Below are 24,499 nucleotides of genomic sequence, written 5' to 3'. Positions count from 1 at the left end.
TTACGGAACGACTTTTTATGGTTTTACGGCAGATAACACGGATGGATTTACCACAGAGGTGTGGGCCGGCCCCCTCTGTGCTCTGTGGGAGGAGACCCAGGCCCCTCACCCACCACCGAGGGCCGCTGAGGCTTCCTGAGTAGCCCCGAAGTCCCATCTTTTGGTTAAAAAACAACGAAAAACAAAGACAAAATGCAATTACTTATTACTTCGTGATGGTACAAAGGTGTTTCCAGGGCCGCTCATGAGCTCAGGGCCCCAAGCGGCCGCCACCGTGAGGGGCAACACCGCCCGCCGCCCCGCCTCAGCGCTCGGCTCTCTCCGTCCTCACTCGGGCGTCTCCGCCGGCTGAGGCGCTTCCGTTCGGCTGACGAGAGGGCTTTCCCAGCTGTTTTCCGTCAGCGTTCGGCTCTTTCCGCCCGACGCTTCGGGTGTTTCCGGCAGTGGGTTCGGCTATTTCCGCCGGCGGCTTCGGGCGGACTCGGCGCTTGGCCCACCTCGTTCCTTCCCTCCCCGCCGCCTGCCCCGGTAACGGTCGCTGCGAGTTTAAATGAGCGGGGGCCGGGCCGCACCGCGCCGCCGCCGGGACACGCACTGAGGCGGGGCCGGGGCCGCCCCGCTCCGGGCTTGGCGAGGAGGAGGAGCAGGAGGCGGAGGAGGCCGAAGAGAGCAGGATGACGGTGCTACAGGAACCCGTCCAGGTACCGACCCCCGGGCGGACGGGCTCGGGCGGCCGCCGCGCTCAGGCCCCGAGGCCTGGACCCGGCCTAGCTCGGAGCGGCGCCGCCCGCTTCGTAGGGCCGTCTCCGGAGGCCGAGGGAGGGCCCTCTCCGCTCGGGCCGCTCGCGGGGGCAGCTCTCGGTGTCCGTTCCTCGGTAGCGGGGCCCTGTGGCAGCTCTGTGGCCCCTCCCGGAGGCCCTGGGCAGCCCCCTGCGCCTCACCGACCACCCCCTCACCCTTCTGGGCTCCCCCGGCCCGGGGCTGGCGGCCTCCCCGCCGCTCTGCAGGCGGCACGGGGCCGTTCTGCTCCCCCGCAGCTCCCCGGGGAGACCTGTTGAACCCTCCCGCTCACCTCTTTGCTGCTGTCTCATTTCGAAACGTGCTCGGCTCCCTACGTGTTGCGCCAGCGAAGGACGTGCCTTGTTCCCTAGGAGTTGCTGTGGAGGTGCCGTGCTGCCCGAGAGTTTGTGGCTCTGCTCTGGGAGAGAAAAGAACATAATCGTGCTTTTCTGCCATACTTGGTGTCCTACCTTCCTGCTCGTTATCAGTCATCCCATTGCAAAGGCATGATTTACAGGATAGGAGTTGGCTGCTTCTTCCTACCTTTTCCCTTATGTGCATTTCTCTTAACTGTGTAATTTTCTCCTAACAGTATCATAATCCCATTCATGTTCTCTTTTTATTTTTAGCTTCTCAGTGCATTTATTTTCCTTGTTATGTTTGGAGCTGTAAGCATCTTGGTACAGAAGTGCTTTTCTGTAACAAGCTTGTTGAAGAGCCTGGCTTTGGTTCCCTCTTTAAAGAAAAGAGGATGAGGAGAGGAAGGACTTCTGTTGAAGACCACCACCCTGCTGACCTGACCTTGCTTGTGTGAGATGGTGGCAGCCATGGTGCTCTCATAGAGCAGGGCCTTGTGTTTGTGATGCTGCTGTTCTATTGCTCCGCTCGGAGTGCAGGACAATGTGTTGGTAGGAATAACTTTGGCTGTTGGGTCTCCAGTGGTCTTACCCGTGCACTGCTGCAACCTTTGTATTTGTGGTGTTGTTTTTTTAGCAACTGGGTCTTCTAGGAAAAATGAGGGATTGTGTTAGAAAAGGAAGCAAGAATGCATTTCAGAGGGAATGGCAGGAAACAATACTTAACATTTCCACTACTCTGCTAATTAGGCTAAGCAAGAGGGAAGTATTTGCTGTTCTGAGAGTTCCGTGGTAGAAATGCATGATAAAGACCTGCCTAATGCTGTTATCAAGCTTTCATCTGCTTGAAAGTTTTGGTAGGGCTTTGCTATATTGAATGTCCCTATTTAGATTTTTCACATGCCAAATAACATTTTAGTTAGCAATTCTGCTGTTGTTCTCTGCTTACAGCAATGCTGATAAGTTTAGGATTTGTTACTTGTTGTGGCCTTGGCTGTACTGTTGGTTTTTAAGGTAGAAAAGTTGCCAGTGCAACCATCCAGATTAAGGTTGGCATTTGGTTCTGCCTGGATCTGCTGCTGCAGGCCCCAGCTGTGAGCTCTGTGCTGCAGAAGCTTTCTGTATCAGCTCATGCTTCTTTTTGCACTGACACTGTGTCTCCAATCATCAGACTCCATTTTGCAGTACGCAGCTTAAATGAAGTTAAACTGTGCTTTTGAGTTCCTGTTTTAGCTGGATTCCGTGCATTTATGTCTGATTTTCTATTTGTTTGTACTTTTTTTTATACTATGCTCGAAAAAAGTAGGCACTACTTCTCATTTTTGTAACTGCAGAGATGTCCTGTTTGTCATTTTATCATCAGCTCCTCAGATGTCTACAAGGCTGATATTCCAAAGCAAACTCATCTTTGTAGTCGAGATACACAAAGTCTGACAGATAAATGCTGGAAATCTCTGCTTCTATGTTGCCTTAAAGGTGTAATCTTTTAATTAGATACTAAGTAACGTCCTAAAAGACATCAAGGTGACTGGTTAGATTTCTTTTGGCTCATTAAATGTCACGACCTCTGGTACTTTTATGCATTTTATGTAGACAACAGACCACCGTCATACTTCTTGATGTGGTCAGCTTAAAGCTCTTCAGCTCAGATGTAAGGCCTTGTATCTTGTGTACATTTGGATGCCTTCCAAATAGTTCTGAAAAACATCATGGAAATAAAGTGAAGGCTTTCCTTGGAATTCAGCTTTTCAAGGTGATCATCTGCTGTGAACCACATGAATGATGCTTGAACTCCAAGGCTGCTGCCATGGCTGGAAGCATGCAGTACCAATAAGTGTCTGATTACTTACCAGAGCCTCTGTAGCTAGCAAATATAGTGGAGTCTGTCACTGGAAACTCTCTTCCCCTCTCCTCACCTTGAACAAATGTTAAAATGCGCTAGAAAGTGATTGCTTTAGTACGTCACAACATTGTTAAGCTTGAAAAGTAATTCCCAAGGCTGTGTAACTGTCAGAAGTGTGGGCTTATCCTTTGAGGTTTGGGGTTTAGACATTTGGATGGTGCACAGGATCTTCTAGGTTGAGGATAGATGTGTGTGAATTGGCTTTTATTTGCTTGCTTTTGACTCTCAGGATGCTTTGCCTTAGTGTGGTAGTTTTGGAATTCCCTGTTTGCTCTGCATTTACAAATGGATGTGTATATTCAGGAGGCTGGATGATGAGAGCCTGGAGACTTGTCCTCTTCTGGAGGTATGGTAAAACTCTGCAGCACTTGAAGCTTCCCTCCTTGTCTGTATTTGTTTGCTGCTCAGAGAGCAGACATGGCAGCCACAGTGCCTCAGCTGTTCACACCCTCGAGGAGATGACTGCTTTGGGTCCTGGTGGGTGCAGTGCATGTAAAATTTAATCACTACTGCACAGAAGAAAGTAAGACTGGGTTGTCCTGCCCCAAAGCATTGCAGGATTAAGTAGTTTTTATTGGATAAATGCCCCCAGAGTGTTTTTGCTTCAATCCATTCTTCTGGTAAGACTTGCACGATTGTGGATGCATTGATCCTCTGCTAGAAAAAAGGAAAGCACTTCTCTATAGAGACAGTGATGCTCCAGCCCCAAACTTGCTTCCTAAAGGATGCAGCAGCAATACTCTTTGTTGGTAGTTTGTCTAAGCTAGAGCTTTATCTTGTGCTATACCTGTAGAACATCAGTTCTGCACTGGTGTGGTTGATCCCTACCACCTTCTTCCCTCCTCCCCACCCCCATAGGCAGCACATGTGAAGATCCAGCTGTCAGAATCAGCCTATTGAAGGCGCAACTCCAACTTGCACCTTTTTAGTTGCAAAATGACTATTATTACATAAGAGGGATTCTGCCAGCTGGCTTTTTGCGTTCAGTGGGACTCTGCTCATCAAGGCTTGTTCTCTGAGCCAGTGTGTAGCAAACCTTGTCTAACATGGCTGTGATTTAGCCAAGAATGACTTGGGTCCCCTCTCAGCCTTTGGCAAGATCTTCTGGCATCTTGCTCTTGTTTGGGAAGGCAGATGATACTGATTTTTGTTATTGTTTTTTTGTCACCATTACCCCCATGCCTTTGTTTTGTATGTGTGCTGAGATGGTGCTTTTAACTCCAGGACAGCGCTTGTTGGGTAGGTTGATCTAAATCCCACTTGTGGTTCGCTGAAGGAAGAGCTGCTTTGGAGAGCAGGAGGAAGAAGGAGGAGACCTTGAGCTGCCCTAACCTGGATTTAGTCTGAAAGATTTTAACACCCTCCTTCTGTTCGGTACTTCTCATACAACACTACCTGGGGGGCAAAGCAATGCGCAGCCTTGGAGCTTTTCAAGGTAAAAACAGTAATTGCTCATGCAGACACCGTGGCTGAAGTTATCTGAAGCGTGGAGTACAGCTGGAGAGAAATAACATCTTTGCATTATTATTTGCAGAGAATTAATTATTTTAACACAGGCTTAAAATACCTGTTGTTTTAAGTGTACAGCTGGGACCAAAGAGAAAATACCTCTGCAGAGGTGATGTGTAAAATATCTATATAGTGATTGGGAACTCTGGTGTGTGCTATTCACAAAGACTGTGTAGGCTTCCCTGGAGGAGAACTCGCACATTTTTTTCACACCCTGAGTTTGTCAAGTTTGTGTTGGAAGAAGCAGCATATGGTCCGTGTAACTGTTGGTGATGTTTGGGGGGAAAAATGTGAAACTGGCACTTATCTCTTACTGGAGACAGCATTCATTATTTCTTTCTCTCTGAGAGTTGAATCTTAGTTTTGAATGTCTGTGGTATTGGGATCTAAGTTCTGTTCATGTTTGCAGTTGCATATAAATATAGAAGTATTAGACCACAGAGCCTTGAGTTCATACGTTTAGCTCTTGTTTGGTTCAGTAATAACAAAACTGCTGCAAAATGGCAGTTTGGACTGTGGGAAGCTGCTTTGGAGCTGGAGCTGCAGTCCTGGTACCAGCCTGTCTTACCTGATACCCTGATAGCACATGGACCACAGCTGGTAGTGATGGGAAGAAGGACCAAGCAGGTGTTATGAGGGACTCTTTTTTCCTCCCCACCCTTTCCCTGAAGGTATTTTCATCTGATCTGAAGAAAATCATCTGGGTGGTGTAACGAAGCTGATGAACTCCAGCCCCTCTCCATCCTCTTGGTGGACAGCTCTGCTTATAGCTCAGCTGATAGCAATGCAGTGCAAGTAATTATGGCTGCTATTCCAGTGGTGCACAGAGTTTGTGTGCCTGTATCTGCATTTGATTTGCATTGCACTTCAGTAATGTCATCCTTAAAGGTTGAATACGATCAGCTTCATGCACCAAGTTTTGGTGTTTGTGAAAAAGGAATATTAGTACCCTCAAGCAGATACCTGTGTTTGACCAAGTCTACATACATGAGCAAAATGCAGAAGTTAAATAACCTTCATGTGTCTGTGTGGATCTGTTTGTCCAACTCACTGCATTGCACATGTTCCTGTGTGATAGTAAAGTGGTGGCTGGTGAGCAAGGACCCAAACCAGATGGCAGCAAAAAGCAGTGGGTTGCTCCAGCCAACGTCAAGGAGAGCACTGAACATTTCATATGCTTAACCAACAGCAGGTTTGTATTGACAGCCTCACATCCCGACAGGATTCCTAGTCCTCTTGGTTTTCAGTTTGTCGTGCCTCGAGGTGAGATGGTTTAAATGGGTTTATGCACGATGCATTAAAATGGGTTGGGCTCCTTTGATTATTTTTTTCCTCCTTTCCTCTTCCTTAGGCCAAGAGCAGAATGGTGCTGTGCTAGAAAGTTGGAGGCTGGCTTTATTCTTTCTGGTTGTATTATTTGGTCTGCAGTAATCCGTGCTCCCTTAGACACAAGGCTAAAACTGTAGCGGGTGGAGTTGTGTTCTGGTAGACTTGTAGATGGTTGTATATGGTAACTAGTGAGAAGCAGCTGTGTTCTTAGGTTGGGTTGTGCTATCAGTGCTGAGGTGGTTGTCTCCTTTTCAATCTCCTTGCCGCTAATAGCTGAAGTAACTAAAGGCTGCATACTTTATGACTCCATTAAAACAAAGCTGAGCTGTACCTCCTGACAGTAAAAGCTAATGAGTTCTGCATTCTTAAATTTCTCTCTAAATACAGACACTTTGTTTTCTTGTCTTGTAGGCTGCTATATGGCAAGCACTTAACCACTATGCTTACCGCGATGCAGTGTTCCTCGCAGAAAGGTTATATGCAGAAGGTATGTACTGATGTGCTTTGTGAATATGAATGTGATGTTTCTTCAGTGTTGATTTAAGATTTTTGAACCTTTGGTAAGAGAATTTGAGAGAATTGCCTTCATAGATGGTGCCTTTCTTTGACATGTAATGCTTTCGTGGCTTAGTAGTGAACAAAGATAGAGCTCAATCTCCTAAAGAGAGGGAATGAGTAGTGAGGATACACAGATACTTCACACAGCCATAACCTACTGCTCAAGTTAACATCACAGCATGGCAGTGCTTGCTGCTGTCTCACAAATGTGTGTTCTCTGGCGTTTTGAGTTTCAGTTGACAATTATACAGCAAGGTTTCAAAGTTACTCGAGGGATTAGCTGCTCTGTCCTTTATACTGCAAGTGCAAGTACAATCAGCAAGTCTGACCTCAGCCTTTTAAACCTGGATGCCAGCTCCAGCTCTTTGAATAGAGCATTCTCAGGGCAGTACGTAATACAGCTCTGCAGTGGAAGAAGTGTGGAAGCAGACATGATTCATCCTAAACAATTCTAGTTTCTGTAATAGAAAATGGTATCATGTCTCGATCACTCCAGCTTTCTGCTCTGATAGAGATTGTTTTCTCCTGAAGCTTGGCTAGTTCTTTCAGAATTTAGAAACCTGTAACAACTCAGCTTTAGGAAGAAGATTTAGAGGAGAGTTTGTGCCTACTGTGAGGCAAATAAAGCATCTAAATGGTAACTCGTAAGTCATGATTAAATAATTAGAGGCAATGAAGAGGACAAGATTTAATGTTGGAGGACAGGTAAGTGATCTATTTTAATGGCCATAAAAATCTGTTTAAGTCACATCAAAAGACAGAGTAGGAAAGCAGCAGAAGTGACACTGCAAGTAGAGAAAGTTCAATCCTGTAATTAGGATTAGAACCATTAGTTAGGCTGCTTAAGCTGGAGTTGGTTTTCCTTAGGGGAAGCTCTTCCTGACAGCCATGGTTGTGCTATTCACGCACAGCTCAACCCTTTGCTGGGTGTTACTGGTGGGTATTTGCTGGTAATGCTCAGAGCCCAAACTTGGTGTGGGCAGTTAAAGCACTTCTGCTCTACTAGAAGCAACAGCTCTGCTTGGCTTGCTGTTATTTCAACAGCAGCTGGCTAATGCTTGTTTAAATTGGGTAGCCAGAAGGATCAAAGTTCTCTTACAACAATAGATGTGGAGTTGGTATGACTATGCAAGAAAGCAGCATGTGGAAGCTGGTTATATGCTGACAAATAAAGAAATACACTTCAGTGGGTAATTAATTTGGCTAATGTTAGTACTTCCTTTCTTGTATCTGGTTCCCGACTCTGTTCTGCTTCCACCAGTTCCCTGTATGAAAGTGGTAAACTACCAACTGATAGTTGTCATTTTATTTCTCTTAGTACATTCAGAAGAAGCACTGTTTTTGCTGGCAACGTGTTACTACCGCTCAGGAAAGGCATATAAAGCATACAGGCTCCTAAAGGGACACAGCTGTACTACTCCGCAGTGTAAATACCTGCTTGCAAAATGTTGTGTTGACCTCAGCAAGTAAGTGAACCCTCTGTGTTCTGTTCCAGAGTTACAAATGCATTTTTCCTTTTAATTTCTCCTTCATAGTTGTCAGAGTGTGTGATTTAATGATTCACTGACCCTTCAACTCCAAAGATAAGTTTAAATTCAATTCATTTTGCTTTCAGATGTGGACCTAATGAGCAATAGCCCATATTGCAGAAACCTCCAGAAGGTCTTGAATAACTTGCAAAGGAGTTTTCAAGGGGAGGGGATAGAGGGCTGGTTGCTGAGGTTGCTCAAGCAGACCAGGCTGGGAAGTGTTTGTTTTGCTTTTGTGTTTCTCTGATGCTCTGGCTTATTTCATTAAGTGTTTCCTGTATGGATTTAATGGGCAGGCCACTTCCCTCAAACAGTAAGCTTGCTTCTGTTACCCAGTTAATGCTGGATGTGGATGTGGGGGAGAAGATGGCAGACAAAAAAATCTCTTCTGAAAACAAGCAAGCAAAATGGCCAGATTCCATCCCATTGAGGTAGCTCAAGCTATAGCCCCTAATGCCCAGAGAGTTTGTTAGTGAGGGTATTCTGCCTCTGTGTAGACCTTCAGGGCTATGGCAGCTCCAGCGTGGGAAACGGTATCTGACTGAGGTGCAGAATGGAGAGAATAAGGCACCAGAGGAGGGAGAAACTTTGGCTGAAGGACCTCTTAATACTGCAGTGTTCTTTGCAAAACATAAAGTGTGTTTTTTGTACATGACAGCTTGTTTGTATTCCAGGGTTTGGGGTGTGGGTTTCCTCCCATTTTGAGTCCCTCTTTCAATTACCTGGAAGAAAAAGGTTAATTTCTTCAGTGGGTGGTGAAATGTGTAGTTTGATGTAGTGTGATGTGATTATTTTGGTGATAGTCATGATTCTAACCACAGCATGTAACCAAAACAGGTCTCTTGGAGAAGCTCTTCTTTGATGCTTTCTTTAGCAGGCAAATCTGATTTCCTAAGAGTAGCAGAGAAATCTTGGTTTGTTGCATTTCATTGACACATTGACAGTGTTTCAGCACTTTTGAAGCTACTTCTATTGAAAGGGAAATCACATTAATGCTCTTCTTGGGAAGGTCCCCATAGAATAAGTCTGAAGCCGATTGTTCTCCCTTGCTTTTACAAAGTCTGGATGTGTACAACACCGTTTTCTGAGCTGATTTCAGTTAGGTAGGTGGGATTTCATGATTCTTCAGAAGATGTTAAATATAAATGGCACTTACATTTATAGAAATGTGCCTTATTTTCTTGGAGGAGTGGCCTACACTTGGGAGTATCCACAAACAAATGTGATTGCATGTGGAGGCAGGAGATGGTGAAAGAAACAAAGGCATTCAGATGCCAAGTGTCCTTATCCCTGTGTTGGATCTTATGAACTGAGAGCCTAGAGCCTCACAGCTGGGAAACGAAGCCAAGCTGAGTGGTGTTTTAAGTAAGACACCTTCGAAAATGGAGCTCCTGGAATCATAGAATGGCCCTTGCTATGTGCAGGGTCACCAACCAGCAGCCCAGGCTGCCCAGAGTCACATCCAGCCTGGCCTTGAATGCCTGCAGGGATGGGGCATCCACAGCCTCCTTGGGCAACCTGTTCCAGTGCGTCACCATCCTCTGGGTGAAAAACTTCCTCTTAACATCCAACCTAAACCTCCCCATCTCAGTTTGAAACCATTCCCCCTTGTCCTGTCACTGCCACCCTCACAAACAGCCGTTCCCCCTCCTGTTTATACACTCCCTTCAAGTATTGGAAGGCCTCAATGAGGTCTCCCCAGTGCCTTCTCCAAGCTAAACAAGCTCAGTTCCCTCAACCTTTCTTTGTAGGATTGGTGCTCCAGCCCTCTGATCATCCTAGTGGAAGACTGCTTCTCTTGTAGCATACTGCCTAAAACCAGGCTCTTTTTGGGAAGTCATGCTCTGCGATGCACTGCTAGTTTTGGAGTGGTATGGGGTTTTTCTTTTCCCTAGTGGAAATATTGGGCTCCCAAGTACTGTGTACTCCACATTGCAAGAGGAATCAATTATTTAGTGTTAATTTTCAGGAACTGTTTTGTGCGCTGTTTCAAACTTGTGAACACTGACAGTGGATTTCTGTTTTTGTTTGCAGCAGGGTGAAAACACTGGACTGCCAGTGCTGTGAGCCTTGTAACCCCTTTAAACCTCTTGTTTTTTAAAAAGGCTTGCAGAAGGAGAGCAGATCTTATCTGGTGGAGTGTTGAATAAACAGAAAAGCCATGATGACATTGTCACGGAGTTCGGTGACTCTGCGTGCTTTACGCTCTCCTTACTGGGACATGTCTACTGGTAATACTGCTTTGTTCACTTTGCCTTTAAAAGCTCAGGGTCTGGGTGGTGGTAGTGGTGGGGTTTTGGTCAAATCAAATGTTAGCCACAATAAGGAAAAATTCAGCCATCACAGGGTATAGCAGCGTCAGTTCTGGGGCCAGACCATGCTGCCTGCGTGAAGGAATGATAGATGCAGACAGATAGTTATGGAAACCATCCAACTTAGGAATGCAGGCATGGTTTGTCTTTTACCCAGAGCACGAGTGCCTGAAAACAGACCCCTCTCTTGCATGCTCGACATGTATTTAAGTGTCACGTTCTTAAAGCGTGAATTTGGGTCTGTAATTCTCCTGAAGAGAAGCTCTCAAAGTGCCTCCCAGTGTTACACTTTAATGTTTCTGAACTGTGAAGGATGAAAAGTTTTGAATAAGGTTTTGTTAACTGTTAATAAGAACAGCACCTTTCTAAAAATGAAACCTTTCAAACCATACCAGTGCTTAAGTAATTATTCCATGGACTGTGTTAAGCCTCCACCTGTACATAACTAGGCCAATTACCTCAACATTGCTCTGTCTGCAGCTTGAAAAAATGAGGGATGTTACTGTGGCTCTTTAATGTGTTTTTGTTTTTCAATTCTTCTCCTGGAGAGCATCTCAAACAAAAGATCTGTTCTGAAGTTTCCTTATAAATGGTTGTGTTCTTTTTGCAGCAAGACAGACCGGCTTGCCAAAGGATCAGAATGTTACCAAAAGAGCCTTAGTTTAAATCCTTTCCTCTGGTCCCCTTTTGAATCGCTGTGTGAAATAGGTAGGTCTGCAGAGCTGCCTTTCTAATGAAGATGCTTTCTACATTGCTGCTTAAGTTCTGTTTTCCAACTTGCCATCCCTGCACAACAACATGCATTTTTACTCCAAACCTAGTAAGGAAGATGCCATCAGAATTCCTCAGGAGTGGTTTTGTGAGTAATAATGGGTTTTAAATGCTTTACCCGTATTCAGAGCTTCTGTCTCATTTGATGTTCGTGACTTTTACATTTGGGATTTACCAGTCCCACATGTGTTGGTACCTGCAGTTAGGATACCCTGAGAAACTGTGCTTCTGAGAGTAACCTCAGTTGAATAGAATGATCAAACTGCCCAGAGTTTTACAGTACAAACACACTTCTGATTTGTGTTAGGGCTTTTAAGATAACAAAATAGGAATGCACTCTTCTTAAAGTACACTGTCCCTCCATGCTCCTTGATTCATCTTGTATCTTCAGCATGTAAACAGAGGAAGAACATTCAGATCTCCTTCCTATCTTACAGGTGAAAAACCAGACCCCGACCAAACATTTAAATTAACATCTTTACAGAACTTCAGCAGCTGTCTGCCTAACACTTGCACAACGTTGGTATCTAATCACAACATATCTCACAGGCAGCCTGAGACTGTGCTGATGGAAACACCGCAAGACACAATTGTGAGTTTTGCTCTGTTTTATTCAAGCAGTCCTTCCAGGCTGACTTTAAAATACTAATTAAAGCTACACTGCATGGTTAACTAAAAGCTTTTTCTTTTTTTTTTTTTTTTAGGAGTTGAACAGGATCAACCTAGAATCCTCTAATGCAAAATACTCCTCCTTGAACACAGATTCCTCTATGTCTTACATTGACTCAGCTGTCATTTCACCAGATGCTGTCCCTCTTGGGTCAGGAACTGCTATCTTGTCAAAACAGGCTCAAAATAAACCAAAAACTGGGCGAAGTTTACTGGGAGGACCTGCTGCTTTGAGCCCATTAACTCCAAGGTGAGACTTTCAGATGGATTGTTTCTACAGATAGCTGCTCTTCTGCTGGGTTTGGTTTGCATTGTGCAGCACAAGAGTTGCTGATAGTGCATTATGAACAGTGCTACAGAAGCAAAAGCAAAATGACTTCACTGACTGCTCTTGGCCCTATCGTTCATCTCTTCTGTTCTTTAAAGAAGCAGTTGGTTATTTTATAATTAGTATGGGGAAGACCTCTTGATTCACTGTTTCTTATTGCTGCATTCACACTGGAGAAATCTTTATTTCAGAGTGCATGTGTTCTTTTAAACTATTATGGAAAGCTGCTCTTAGAGCTTTCCTTGAAAAGTGATTGTCTTCTAAAGGATGTGTAAATATAGGCATCTTCTATATGCTGTTTTAGTTACAGAAACAACTGTTAATACTTGGATTATCTGTATTGGTTACTTGTTTTTGCAGGGAGGCAAAGAAAGTTCTGTGTTATTCCTGAAGTTTAAGAACAGATGAGAAATAGATTTGTAAGATGGTTAGGGGGGTAAACCTAAATCAACGGAGTGTTTCTGAAGTGAAGCAGATTATCTGGGTCTGTGCTTTGGTCACAGAGTTGGTCTGAGTCTCATGGCCTAATATTTGGACTTAAATATTTGCTCTTCATTTTGTTCTCAGCTTTGGAATTTTGCCACTAGAAACCCCAAGCCCTGGAGATGGATCCTATTTACAAAACTACACAAACTCTTCTTCTGTAATCGATGTGCCATCCACTGGAGCACCTTCAAAGAAGGTACTTTGTGTTCCAGGATGCAATTGCTGTTCTGTGTGTGTACTTCAAAAGGAGAACCCATTATGCAGATTGAAAGAACTAAAGCCAAACACACTGTAAATGAGTTCTTCGATTGCACTGCAATTGGCCAGCTGTTTCCCTGGCAAAACTTTTTAGACTTTTAAGAAGTGTCAGTTGAAATGAAATTTGCTGTAAAATAGTTTTGGAGTAATGACAGTTTCACAGTTCCCAGAGCCTCAACAAAAAGTTTATTAATGCTGACAACTTTTCAGCTGAGCAAATAAGGCAGCAAGGAAGAAAATGCTGTATTTCAAACAGTGTTGTAAATGTTTTCAACTCATCCTGTCACTTCCTTTGGATTGCAAAACATTTTTTTTTCATTTTCCCAAAGCTTTGTAAATACAGGCAAAGTGTCCTTTCTTCCTAGTAAAAACAAGCCCTCTGTCTTGCCCCTAAATGCTCATTTATCTGCAGGCTGCCCTGTTGGAGTTGCTTGGCAGGGCTGAGGGACAACCTGGGGCAGATGCCATCAGTTCTGTCCTCCTGCAGCCCAGCAGGAATGTACAGATAATAACAGCTGAACTAATGAAGGATTTGTAACTTCTGTGCAAGCTGGAGTCCGAAAACAGTCAGAACTTGAAGTTTTTACTTCAGTTTCTTTCTTTAATGTGGGTATCTTCAGGCATAGCTTCAAATAATACTAGAAGCTTCATCAGCTTGCAAACGGTTCCTGAATTCTAGAGTACAGCAGACCTAGTTAAAATACTACTGCTGGTCTGAGCTGACTGATAGCCAATTGAAAGGAGAACTCTAAACCTTGTCTGGAAGAAACTGCAAATCATCTTTTTCTTAGTAAGAAATTGTCGTAGTTGCCATAGTGACAAATGAGAAGTGGAATGTTGATGGCAGTTGAGGAACCGTTTGTTCCTTTCTAAAAACAAAACCTGAGGATACTTCCATGTATTCCTGTTAAATTCAGAGGTTGCATGTGCCTTTTTGCTGTGGTGCTCCCCTGTATTTCATCTCAGTTGTGCTGAATGGTAGATGCAGGGCTTCAGGAAATCAAGTCCTTCTTGCTCCTTTGTTGCTTTGTTATGTGTGGCACAGGAGCCCCCTGGTGTGAATTTCACTGGTCTCTGCAAATACTTTCTGTCCAGGTGGATCTCTGCTAGTCCCTAAATACAGACAATACATTTTAATAAGTAGCTTAGAATTCCAATGCATGCTTTGTCCAATGTAAAGAATTACTTGGCCACTTTCACTTCAAATGGCCAAGTTTGCAAACACTGTAGTGTGGCTGTGGCTAGGATGTGCATGACTTAATGGCGGCAGTTTCCTAGGAAACACCTACGTAAATGAATGAAACATTAGGATTGATTCAAAGACTTCCTGTCTGAGTGGGCAAGCTTGCACGCTGACTGCCTCAGCTGTCCTCAGATAACAAAGCATTGGGAAGAGAGGGAAGGACAGAACCTTTACAAGTTAGATAATCCATCAGCTGTTGCTGCTTGTGCTTGTTGGTCCTGCTTGCAGTTTGCTGGTGCCTTAAAAAGCATCTCTTCTACATGACCACCATAGTGCTGTTGTTGTTTCTGGAGGGGGCAGAAAGGTGGAACATGGGCTTCTGTAAAAAGGCAATCTGTACATCAGGCAACTAATTTGTGTGAACTTGTTCCTTAGGGTCAGATTCAGTCATGTTACATCAGCTGAGTCCCCAAGCAATAGCTGTGCTAGGATAGGCATCAAAGCATGCCTCTTTGCTTGCAAAAGATGCCAGAAGATTCAGTGTTTTGAGTTAGGTCACATTCTGTGCTCATTACTGTGGTGAATTAAAGGTGAGAAAGAAGTACATGTGGACGCTAAGCACTGCTTAGCTGATGTGCAGCACCTTGCTGTTGTGTCCACTTCAGTGCAAGTCTCTTTTCTATCCTGCATTATGCAGGTGCCTATTTGAACAAAACCACTTTTTATATCTGGCCCAAAGACTCATGCAGCAATACTTGGAGATACCGATTTATGCTGTGAACTGATGTGCTAAACTGGCACTGCAAACTCTTCCAAAGTCTTAAAGGGACTTAAGGTTTAGATGGTGTTCTGTAAGAGCCACTGTGGGGTGTTAATGGTGAGGGACTTCTGGATGTGAGTGTGATACAGGAATTCATTCTGAGACTGCTGGGTTGGTTTTTTGACTTCCTCCCTGCAGATAAGGAGCTTAAAATGTGACACTTTTTAATTCCCTTTTATTCTTGCACAAATGCTTAATGTAGTTTCTTGCCACTAGATGGAGATTTCATGCCTCTAAATAACATACGTAGAGGTTTGGGAAGTTGTTATAGGCATTCTTTTCAGGCAAAGAATGAGGAACACTTTGGGTTCTCCTTACAACTGGGGGGGGGAAACCTTTGTGGAAATGATACTTTTTCTCTGGGCACAGTTGAGTAGGCAGAAGAGATTTGCTTTGATAGAAACTGAGACTTGTTAATGACATAATAACAAACCTGTAGAAACTTTGTGTTATGCAGGCAGTCACCAGGATCAGCCAGGCTGGAACAAAATCAGTCTTCTCCCAGAGTGGAAATAGCCGGGAGGTCACTCCAATCCTCGTTGCACAAACACAGAGCTCTGGTCCACAGACAAGGTAGTTGGGTACTTCAGTACTTGAGCTTTATAACAACAATAGAACAATTTTCTTCTTGTTTCCAAAAGAATGAAACTAAAGCCTTTAGCTTTCATGTGCTGTTTGTTTTCAGTACAACACCTCAGGTATTGAGCCCAACAATTGCTGCTCCACCAAACTCACTGCCTCGAAGAAGCTCTCGCCTTTTTACTAGTGATAGCTCCACAACAAAGGTAATGAATCCATGCTTTATTTTTTTCCCAAGCTTGAGAGGCTTTCCTTACCCACGCCACTGCACTGCCTCATAGTTTCCCCATCTGCACATCAATCATAGCAGTTTGTTCCTAAACTCTATCATGAGCAGAACTTAGGAAAAATCAGGCTGTATGAAACATGTCTTGATGCCATATGTTTCTTTTCGTTCTCAAGAGTGCTCCACTAGGGGTGGGAAGAAGGTCATCATAAACAAGAACAAAGATGTGTACTGGGATGACAAGTGCAGTTGTGCTGCTAGCTGCCAACCCATTTGACAAGAGGCTATGTTGTGTGGATATGTTTATTTCAGGATTGTCTTAGTTGGATGCTTTGCTTCTCTAAAAGCAAGCTGTACTTTTTTTCTTGTCAGTTTTCTGTTCTTTAATCAGTGGAGCAGGACTTCAGAGCACAAATGCTTGTGGGCTGTGGTTAATGTATGTGAATGTTTGCTGTTAAAAAACAAAGCATTCAGTGGAGTTAGGAGGTGTCTGTGTAACTGAGTTCAAAAGTAAAACAGCTGGGCACTGTTGTGAAAGCTGTGAAGAGGGATAAATGCATTCTTACTGAACTTGCAAGTTAATCACGTTAAGTTGAATTCATTTCTTTTGTATATGTGATTTTTGTTCTTTTTGCTTGCAGGAAAATAGCAAAAAGCTAAAAATGAAGTTTCCACCTAAGATTGCAAACAGGAAAACAAAAAGCAAAACAAATAAGGGAGGGATAACTCAGCCAAACATAAATGATAGCTTGGAAATTACCAAACTGGACTCTTCCATCATTTCAGAAGGGAAAATATCTACTGTTACACCACAGATCCAGGCTTTTACGCTACAGAAGGCAGCAGCAGGTCTGTTTGAATGTTATCAGACTTCAGTAAGGTCAAACTTGGTTGATGTATGTCTTCAATCATAGGACCATAGTATGGTTGTGTAGGAGAGGACCTCAAAGCTCACCCAGATGCAACCCTCTGCTGTGGGCTGGCTGCCCCCCAGCAACACAGGCCAGAACCCATCATGGCCTTGGACACCTCCAGGGATGGGCAGCAGTGTCAGGGCTTCACCACCCTGGTAAAGATTTTCCCCTCACATCTGGCCTTAATCTCTCCCCTCTTAGTTTAAAGCCATTCCCCTTTGTCCTAGCACTGTCTGCTGTGTGAAAAGTCATTCTCCCTCCTGCTTATAAGCTCCCTCTAGTTTAGAGGGAGGGGAAAATTGCTTTAGTTATGTGTATCATTTCAGTCAACCTGCAGCTATTGCCTTTCTGTAATTATCAAGATAGTTGGAGTACACTGAACTCAATGTAACTAACAGAGGACGGATGAAATGATAGGCTGAAAAAAACTGACAGTGAGCAAACGTATCTGACTCTGGTTCTTATGAGTGTTTAAGATGTTTTCAGACAGGAACCCTGGAAACTGATTCAAAGGAGTTATGAGTAATTCAATTCTCTTTCCTCAGAATTAGATCTGTGTTGTCTATTCTCCCTTGTTATTGCCCATTTAAGCACAAGTCTTTGTCCAGTTTGACAGAAAATCCTAGACAAGCTGTTGAATTCCTCTCTTTTGGCTCCATAAAGTTTCCAGGCAGCAAGAAGATGTGTCCATGGATACCAGACATGTGGAAACTGAGACCTAAAAAAAATAAGTTTGAGTTGTTGGTGTAAGTGCAGAAATCCACTTCTCCTGAGCGTCACCATTTCTCTGTTCCTGAGTGTTCTGTTGCTGGCTTGAGAAGCTGTCAATACCTGACTTCCACTGCTGTTTAGAATGTTGTGTTGTGAATTAAGAGTGGATAAGCCTGCTTAAGGACTCTTAGAAGATATTCATATGCAAAACTGGGAGCAGTGCCACAGTGCAAACCTTATGAGGATTAGCTGTTTCAAGTAAATGAATTTCAGCAGTCTCTTTTCCATCTTTACTTATTGTATTTTTCTCCTAGAAGGTTTGATGAGCCTTCTTCGTGACATGGGGAAAGGTTATTTAGCCCTGTGCTCGTACAACTGCAAAGAAGCGATAAATATTTTAAGCCATTTGCCATCTCACCACTACAACACTGGCTGGGTGCTGTGCCAGATTGGAAGAGCTTACTTTGAACTTGCAGAATACATGCAGGTAGGAACTGCTTGTGGTTGGTTTTGAGTCTGTGTCAGCAGTCATTCTTTCCTGAAGTTGAGTTGTGCTTCAGACTTCTTTTAATGCAGAAGTTACTTCCTCTTGCATCCAGTCCTGGGAGTCTTCCTTTGCTTCTCCCCATCTTCACCCTCAGTTGTGCTGATGCAGCTGTTTGTACTGCAGTGCTGTAAATAATATCACTGAAACAATTCAGGTTCCAAAACCAGGTGTTCTTCTCCCCCCCCTTATCTAGTTACTGCAGATCCCATTGATGACCTGGTTCCCTTTGCAGCTGAGGTGATAGCAAACTGCTTCACAACAGAAATGAGCAGCTAAGATGAATCCAGCCATTCAACTCTCCTTCTCTCTGTTGCCCTGACAGTTGGTGTGCTTGTTTCCTGCAGGAGTCACAAGCAGGGAGGGCAGCTGGAGTTCTGCTTGGTCTGACTGTATTGGAGCGTAGTCATTTCCTTTGGAGGGGAAGATAAAAATACAGCAGGACTTGTAGCTCTGCCTCATGTTTGCGTAGCAAAGAATTCTCATTCTGGACATATGAGGCTTCTAACTTTGATCTGTGTGCTCTGCTTGAGTGGGTGGAATTGCTGTTAAGTTTGATTTCTCATTTCCTTTCTTAGGCTGAAAGGATATTTTCAGAAGTGAGGAGGATTGAAAACTACAGAGTAGAAGGCATGGAGATCTATTCAACTACGCTGTGGCATCTGCAGAAAGATGTTGCTCTTTCAGTTCTTTCAAAGGATTTAACAGACATGGATAAAAACTCACCAGAGGTACAAAATGCTGTGGTGCTCAGTGAGATGAGTAACTGCATATGGCACAGTCAGTGACAGGGAACAGAACTTGGTTTGGAGCTGGATTAGGATTTCCTTCTCACTTGAGAAATATGAGGTGAAACTGGAGAGGGAGATGGCAGGATTGCCTGTTGAGCTGATGATGCCTGAAATGGCTGCTTGGCATTAGAATATCAGCTTATAGGGGGCGGGCTGTGAACCTTTAATCTATTAATGGTGATTTAAATCTGTATTGGCATTGTTAATCCAGGAAGATCATGGGTTGATCAATTGTTCCTACTGATGCCCACATGTAAAGATAAGGGATGTTTTTTCTTATACCACCTTCTAACTGCTGTAATTCACTGGCATTTATATTTCCTGCACAACTTGAACAACACTGCTTGAAAATATTTTTATGCTGAAGTCCATTGAGCTGGTATTATAGCATACACATGACATGCAAGCAAGCTGACATATGCCCCAGTAATAAGTGTGTACGTGTGTGGAGGGGATATTAATCTGCTCTTGACAGAGTGGAGAAAGCTGTGGAGTCTGTTGGGATTTTCTGCTGGAGAGAAACCTGTTCAGGTCATTCTACTATCTTGTACTAGAGGAAGGAGGACTTAGTAAAGCAAGTGGTCAGTACTGTTAAAACTGTTGTTGTTTATAATCTAGTAGGAAGGGACATAATTGCGTAAATCAGTGACAGAAGGTCTGTTTAGCTCAAACTTGGTCATTCTGCAGGTTGTGAAATGACACTTCTAACTTGGAATGCTGTTTTTATTAGGCATGGTGTGCTGCAGGGAACTGCTTCAGCTTGCAACGAGAGCATGACATTGCAATCAAGTTCTTCCAGAGAGCCATTCAAGTTGATCCAAACTATGCTTACGCCTACACCCTTTTGGGGCATGAATTTGTGTTAACAGAAGAGCTAGACAAAGCACTAGCTTGTTTTAGGAATGCAATCAGAGTCAACTCCAGGCACTATAATGCATGGTAAGTCTTGCTTCATCCCCCTTCTGCTGTATGCAATATGGAGCACCTTTGGGAGGAATAAGCTGCAAATGCTGCTGGGAATTTTGTGAGAATTTTCTGTCATTGAGTCATTTCTGAATATGTGCCACTTCTACCAGTTCATTTTTGCTGATGACAATTAGTTTACTTAAGATGCACTCTTATTAATGGAACTGTTTTTCCTTTTTGCAGGTATGGGTTGGGAATGATTTATTACAAACAGGAGAAATTCAGTTTAGCAGAAATGCATTTCCAGAAAGCACTTGATATCAATCCTCAGAGCTCAGTCTTACTGTGTCACATTGGAGTAGTAAGTAGATTGCACTCAGCTCTCTCCTTGTTATGTTCTGATCTGCCTCTGCCCTTCACCTGCAGCCTTCCTGAACTTGAAGTGCAAAAACAAACAAAACAAAGTTCACAGGACTTATTAGAGGATCTTATTGCATGAATGAATAACCGTGGGATTGTGTCAGAAAATAAACCCTCTTCTCCCTCCCCCCAGTTGCTTTTAGCCAGTGTTGAAATGACTTGCTAACTCAACCTGATAGCATAAGCTTGCTAGTGAGAAGGCTTGGTTTCTTTAAGACTTGGTAGGAACAGGTTGTAAGTAAACGTAGCTGCACATCTACCAGTTAAATTTACTTTATTCCCCTTTTGAGATTTTATTCCTGTTCTGTTACAGGTCCAGCACGCACTGAAAAAATCTGAAAAGGCTTTGGATACTCTAAACAAAGCAATTAACATTGACCCCAAGAACCCACTATGCAAATTCCATAGAGCTTCTGTACTGTTTGCAAATGAGAAATACAAGGTAAGATTTGATGCATGTAGACAACCTTAAATTATCTTTCAGTTGCTACAGCAGTGGATGGGGATGCAGTGGTAGCATTAAGGCTTGCAGCATAAGCAGGAAGAGCCTGAGGCAGAGCAGCTAATAAAGCATTTGTTTCAAGAAGTGCCACCTTCACAGAGCAGGAGATGGGTTGAAGTTGTTTTTATTGTCATACAATCTGAAGACAGCAGTTTTGTTTTGTTCTTTTTAAGGGTCCTAACAGGTTATAGCAATAAGAACCTGCTACATGAAAGGCTGTGTATCATCAGTTAAAAAATGGGAGGCCATAGAGTTTTGTTCTGATCCCTCTGCTGATTTGTACCCTGTTCTTAAGTGGATTTGGACCTTCCCACAGTCTGTCCTGCCAGGGACTCTTGTCATCTGGCCTGCATTCTGTGGCCAACAGAAACAAGGCTGGTAGCCTGGCTTCTGAAACCTTGCTTCAGAAATGTGTACACGTGCAAGGGAAAAGTCTCAAAACATGTTCTGGCTAATTCATAACTTAACCCATCAAATTAAGAAGGATTAGGGTTAAGGAGCAAACAAAGTGCCTGCTTGTGGATTGCTTTTAAAAGTCAAAAGCAGAGCATACCTGTGAGCAGGAGAAAAAAGTTAGATGTTATTGTAGGAGACCAAAGCCCAGCGTATTTATTCTGTGCTTGTAATAATGGGGCCATAACATTCTATAGCCTTTAAAGGAGAAACTAATGCAAAAGGAACTTGAGATGCTTCTGATGAGACTGTACTGTTGTTTGCTGTGGTGTGTGCTGTATGTAAGTTGCAAGGTTTGCACCAGCACTGAATTGCAGTTCAGCAATGCAATAACTGGCTGCTGGCTGCCAGATTGTGCTTATTTTTTTCTTCCTTTTCAGTCTGCTTTGCAAGAACTTGAAGAACTGAAACAGATTGTTCCCAAAGAGTCTCTTGTTTACTTCTTAATAGGAAAGGTAGGTGAAATTTCACTGTGTTTGTAAGCACTTTGTTTTCCCTCATTGCAGAAACGTCTGCTTAATGAGGAAACTTGAAGCCTCTTGCCAAGCTGTTCACATTTGGGGCAGCATCGTAAAAATTCACAGAGCCTTCAATAAGACTGGCTGCATATAATCTCACAGCTCTCCAACGTAACAGCTTTCAGCCTTAAAAGACTGGAGCAACCTCAGACTATTTTTATAACCACCCAAGAAAAGATAACCCAGGCTCCTGTTGTCTTCTTTTACATCTGTTGACTTGGAGGAATTCATTTTAGAAAGCAAGAAATAGATCTTTATTGAGATCTTTAACTGAAAAGAGGTTGCAGTAGATAGAACAGCTTTCAGGGCTAGGCTGTCTATCAGTCAGCTGTGTTTGGTTATTTGGGCCTGGAGATGTGAAAGTGTTGAACCATGCTCAAATGTATTAATGTTGCACCAGAAGTGTTGAGTAAGTATCTGTGGAGTGCTTTTTCTCCTCCATGTCTGTTTCAGCTGATGGCCTTCCCAAGAGGGTCACAGAAGGCGATATCCTTCTGTATCAGTTTGGGAAGTGGGAAATTTTAATGAGGCTGTAGGAGTTCCAAGGCTTAAATTACATCTGAAGAACCACTTCCTTATGTTCTTGAATCTGTCGGCTGCTAATTTCATTTGATCACTTCATTTAAATGTGGGCACTTAGGCAGAAATACCCATGTACTTTTTCTACGCGCTTTTGCTGTTTCCCTTTGGACTTGTGTAATGTTGGAATCTACTGCTTCTTATACGTGTTAGTTAACTGTGGCTTACTGTGTTTGTTGTCCAACCTTTCACGCAGCATCTTGTAAATGTACCATTTCATGCTTTTATTTTAGGTTTATAAAAAGCTGGGGCAAACTCATTTGGCCCTAATGAATTTCTCCTGGGCGATGGACTTAGATCCCAAAGGAGCCAACAACCAAATTAAAGAGGCTATTGATAAACGTTACCTTCCAGATGATGAGGAACCAATAACTCAAGAAGAGCAAATCAGTGAATGTTATCCCTATGAATCAGGTTTGTATTTTGCATATGCATGTTCTGTATCCCTGAATCTTCACCTGGAAAAGCTGTTAGGGTATATATCGTTAATTGCTACTGGTCCTGTCCCGCTGTGCTTTCAATACTGGGAGCTGCACTTCCTGACGTGCCAGGCTTTCCCCTTGCTGTTGAGGTTGGATTACCTCAACATATAATTGCACATAATCTGCATGTAAGGCTGGTGCACTTTGTGGGCTGAGTCACCAGAAGATGGAGACAGAGTACTGGAACTTCTCAGTGACAGTCAAGTGATGGAGCAGAGGGTGGGGGGTTGGGGGAAGCCCCACGACTTAATCTGTCCTATAAACATCACTGAAATAAAAGATGTACATTTGGATCGTAAGTGGAGTGATCACAATCACAGTGCACTGATGTGGTGGGTAACAGGAGCGAGCATCCGTTAAGTGAAGGAGACTGCAAGTTTTTGTGTTTTGTGATCCCAGTTCCTTTCTAAATGCATTTATTTCAGCTGTATTAAGCTAGCGGGGGGTCAGCTTATTGCAAGGAAAAGGCCTTATGGCTCCTGAAGCCTTTTGAGGGAGGGGGATGAAGGCAGGAACTCAGTTTCATGTTGCTGAGGAGGTACCGACGCGTTGCTGCTGTGCTGCAGTTGGCTGTGGAGGAGCTGCAGTCAAGTTTTGACCACTTTTGTGTTCCATTTCTTTCCTTCTCCTAGTTGGCACAGACGAATCCCAAGAGAGCAGCATGACGGATGCAGATGACACACAGCTCCATGCAGTTGAAAGCGATGAATTTTAACCTCCAAAAAAAGCCAGTATGTGGGCTTGAGTGTGTGACTGGTACTGTTGTGTTCTCCCCTTCCTTTGCGTCCTGGGTCTTCACATCACTGAGCCAGCATTGTCATGAATTCTCCACTGACACCATGAGTTCACCGCTCAGACTGTGCACAGAATGAATGGCAGTGCAATATTTGGCTGCTGCTGAGGCTGACTTGTTGGCTCTTATGAGGAGGAAATGCTGGGTTGTATTTCTTTTGGACTCCCCTTTGCTGGAAAGAATATCACGGAAGAGAGACTTGCGGGTTGCTGTAACGAAGCCAGTAGATGTGGGGGCAGTACTAATGAAGCGGTGTCTTGTTCCTTTCCCAGAAGTGTGTCTTAGTTTGGTTCTTTCTTGGTGAGCAGAGTGCTGAACTTCATTTCCGAGTTCTTTGAGGACAGTGTTGACAAATGCTGTTAAAGACTTTTGCATAATGTAGTGTAACTTAAATGCCAGGGAATGTAAATGACCTTAAAGCTGCAGCATCTCCAGTGAACAAACAGAGCGCGCGTGCTCAGGGCTGGGGCTGTCAGACCACATAACAGCACCCCGTGTCCCTCTTAGAGTGCAAACCTGCAGGGATGGGAACGTAGCAAGAGAATCACAGTGCAGAATCACAGCTTTCACGGAGAGCTTTCATGTTCTAACCGAGACTTAATTTATTCACCTCGTTTCTAAGATGTCTTTACTTTGTACGTTAAACAAGTCAGCGGTGCATTGCTCCATTTGTTGTTTTTTTTTTCCATACACCCCTTGATTTGTTCTTCCCGGTGTGAGAATAAACATTAATAAAGGGGCAAAACCAAGAGAGAAATGCAGATACGACTTAACGTGGATCCACCAAGCCCTTTCCCTGCAGTGACTGCCTGCTGCTGAACCAATCCATAGGGAAGACCGCGGAAGCCTTAATGCAAAATCAGAACCTTACAGTCGAATGCATCAGGTAATAATTGCCTCGGATCGGATCCTTTTTAAACCACTTTTGTAACGTGTGGTCCAAGCAGAGTGCAGAGGTGTGCAATTCTCTGCGGTTTGGGGTTTGTTTTCTTTTTAAGCTGTTCTTTAAGGTCCTCGCAGTGCTTTCTCTCTATAGGATTATAGACCCCTTCCCTCCTCCCTGAGGCTGTTTCTGTGAGAAGAAAGCTGTGCCACACTGAGTCCAAAATGACCTTTCTCTGTAGTGTTTTGCAGCAACAATTGGTGCCCTTTATGCAGTGATGATAAAGAAAGTGTATGATAAAAGCAGTTTTAAAGAGCGATTTATGCATAATAAATTGGGAATGATATAAATTTCATAGCAACATAACTCGGTGTTGTCAGCCTTGATCTTTTTGTTGCTGTCTTGTG

General features: G+C 43.6%; 1 protein-coding gene across 4 annotated transcripts; it reads left to right on the top strand.

The window, feature by feature from the left end:
- The first annotated feature begins 429 nt into the window (after positions 1-429).
- Positions 430-24,452, top strand: CDC27 (cell division cycle 27). 4 transcript variants are annotated; one of them, XM_072356658.1, is made up of 19 exons: positions 430-701; positions 6,289-6,364; positions 7,754-7,901; positions 10,070-10,195; positions 10,887-10,984; positions 11,485-11,639; positions 11,752-11,966; positions 12,612-12,726; positions 15,249-15,364; positions 15,477-15,576; positions 16,238-16,445; positions 17,539-17,708; positions 18,344-18,496; positions 19,287-19,495; positions 19,706-19,823; positions 20,196-20,324; positions 21,218-21,292; positions 22,168-22,348; positions 23,049-24,452. In XM_072356658.1, exons 1-19 carry the CDS (start codon positions 675-677, stop codon positions 23,129-23,131), a joined length of 2,502 nt encoding a protein of 833 aa, XP_072212759.1. In that variant the 5' UTR covers positions 430-674; the 3' UTR covers positions 23,132-24,452. The 4 variants fall into 4 exon arrangements, with proteins under 4 accessions (XP_072212759.1, XP_072212758.1, XP_072212761.1 ...); XM_072356657.1 differs by having other exon boundaries at positions 17,536-17,708; XM_072356660.1 differs by lacking the exon at positions 23,049-24,452 and having other exon boundaries at positions 22,232-22,306.
- Positions 24,453-24,499: the final 47 nt, after the last annotated feature.

The sequence above is a fragment of the Excalfactoria chinensis genome, chromosome 24, assembly GCF_039878825.1.
Source record: "Excalfactoria chinensis isolate bCotChi1 chromosome 24, bCotChi1.hap2, whole genome shotgun sequence".
In the NCBI taxonomy this organism is placed as follows: Eukaryota; Metazoa; Chordata; class Aves; order Galliformes; family Phasianidae; genus Excalfactoria; species Excalfactoria chinensis.
Note: the sequence above shows the minus strand (reverse complement) of the source record. Positions and strands in the feature narration are given on the sequence as shown.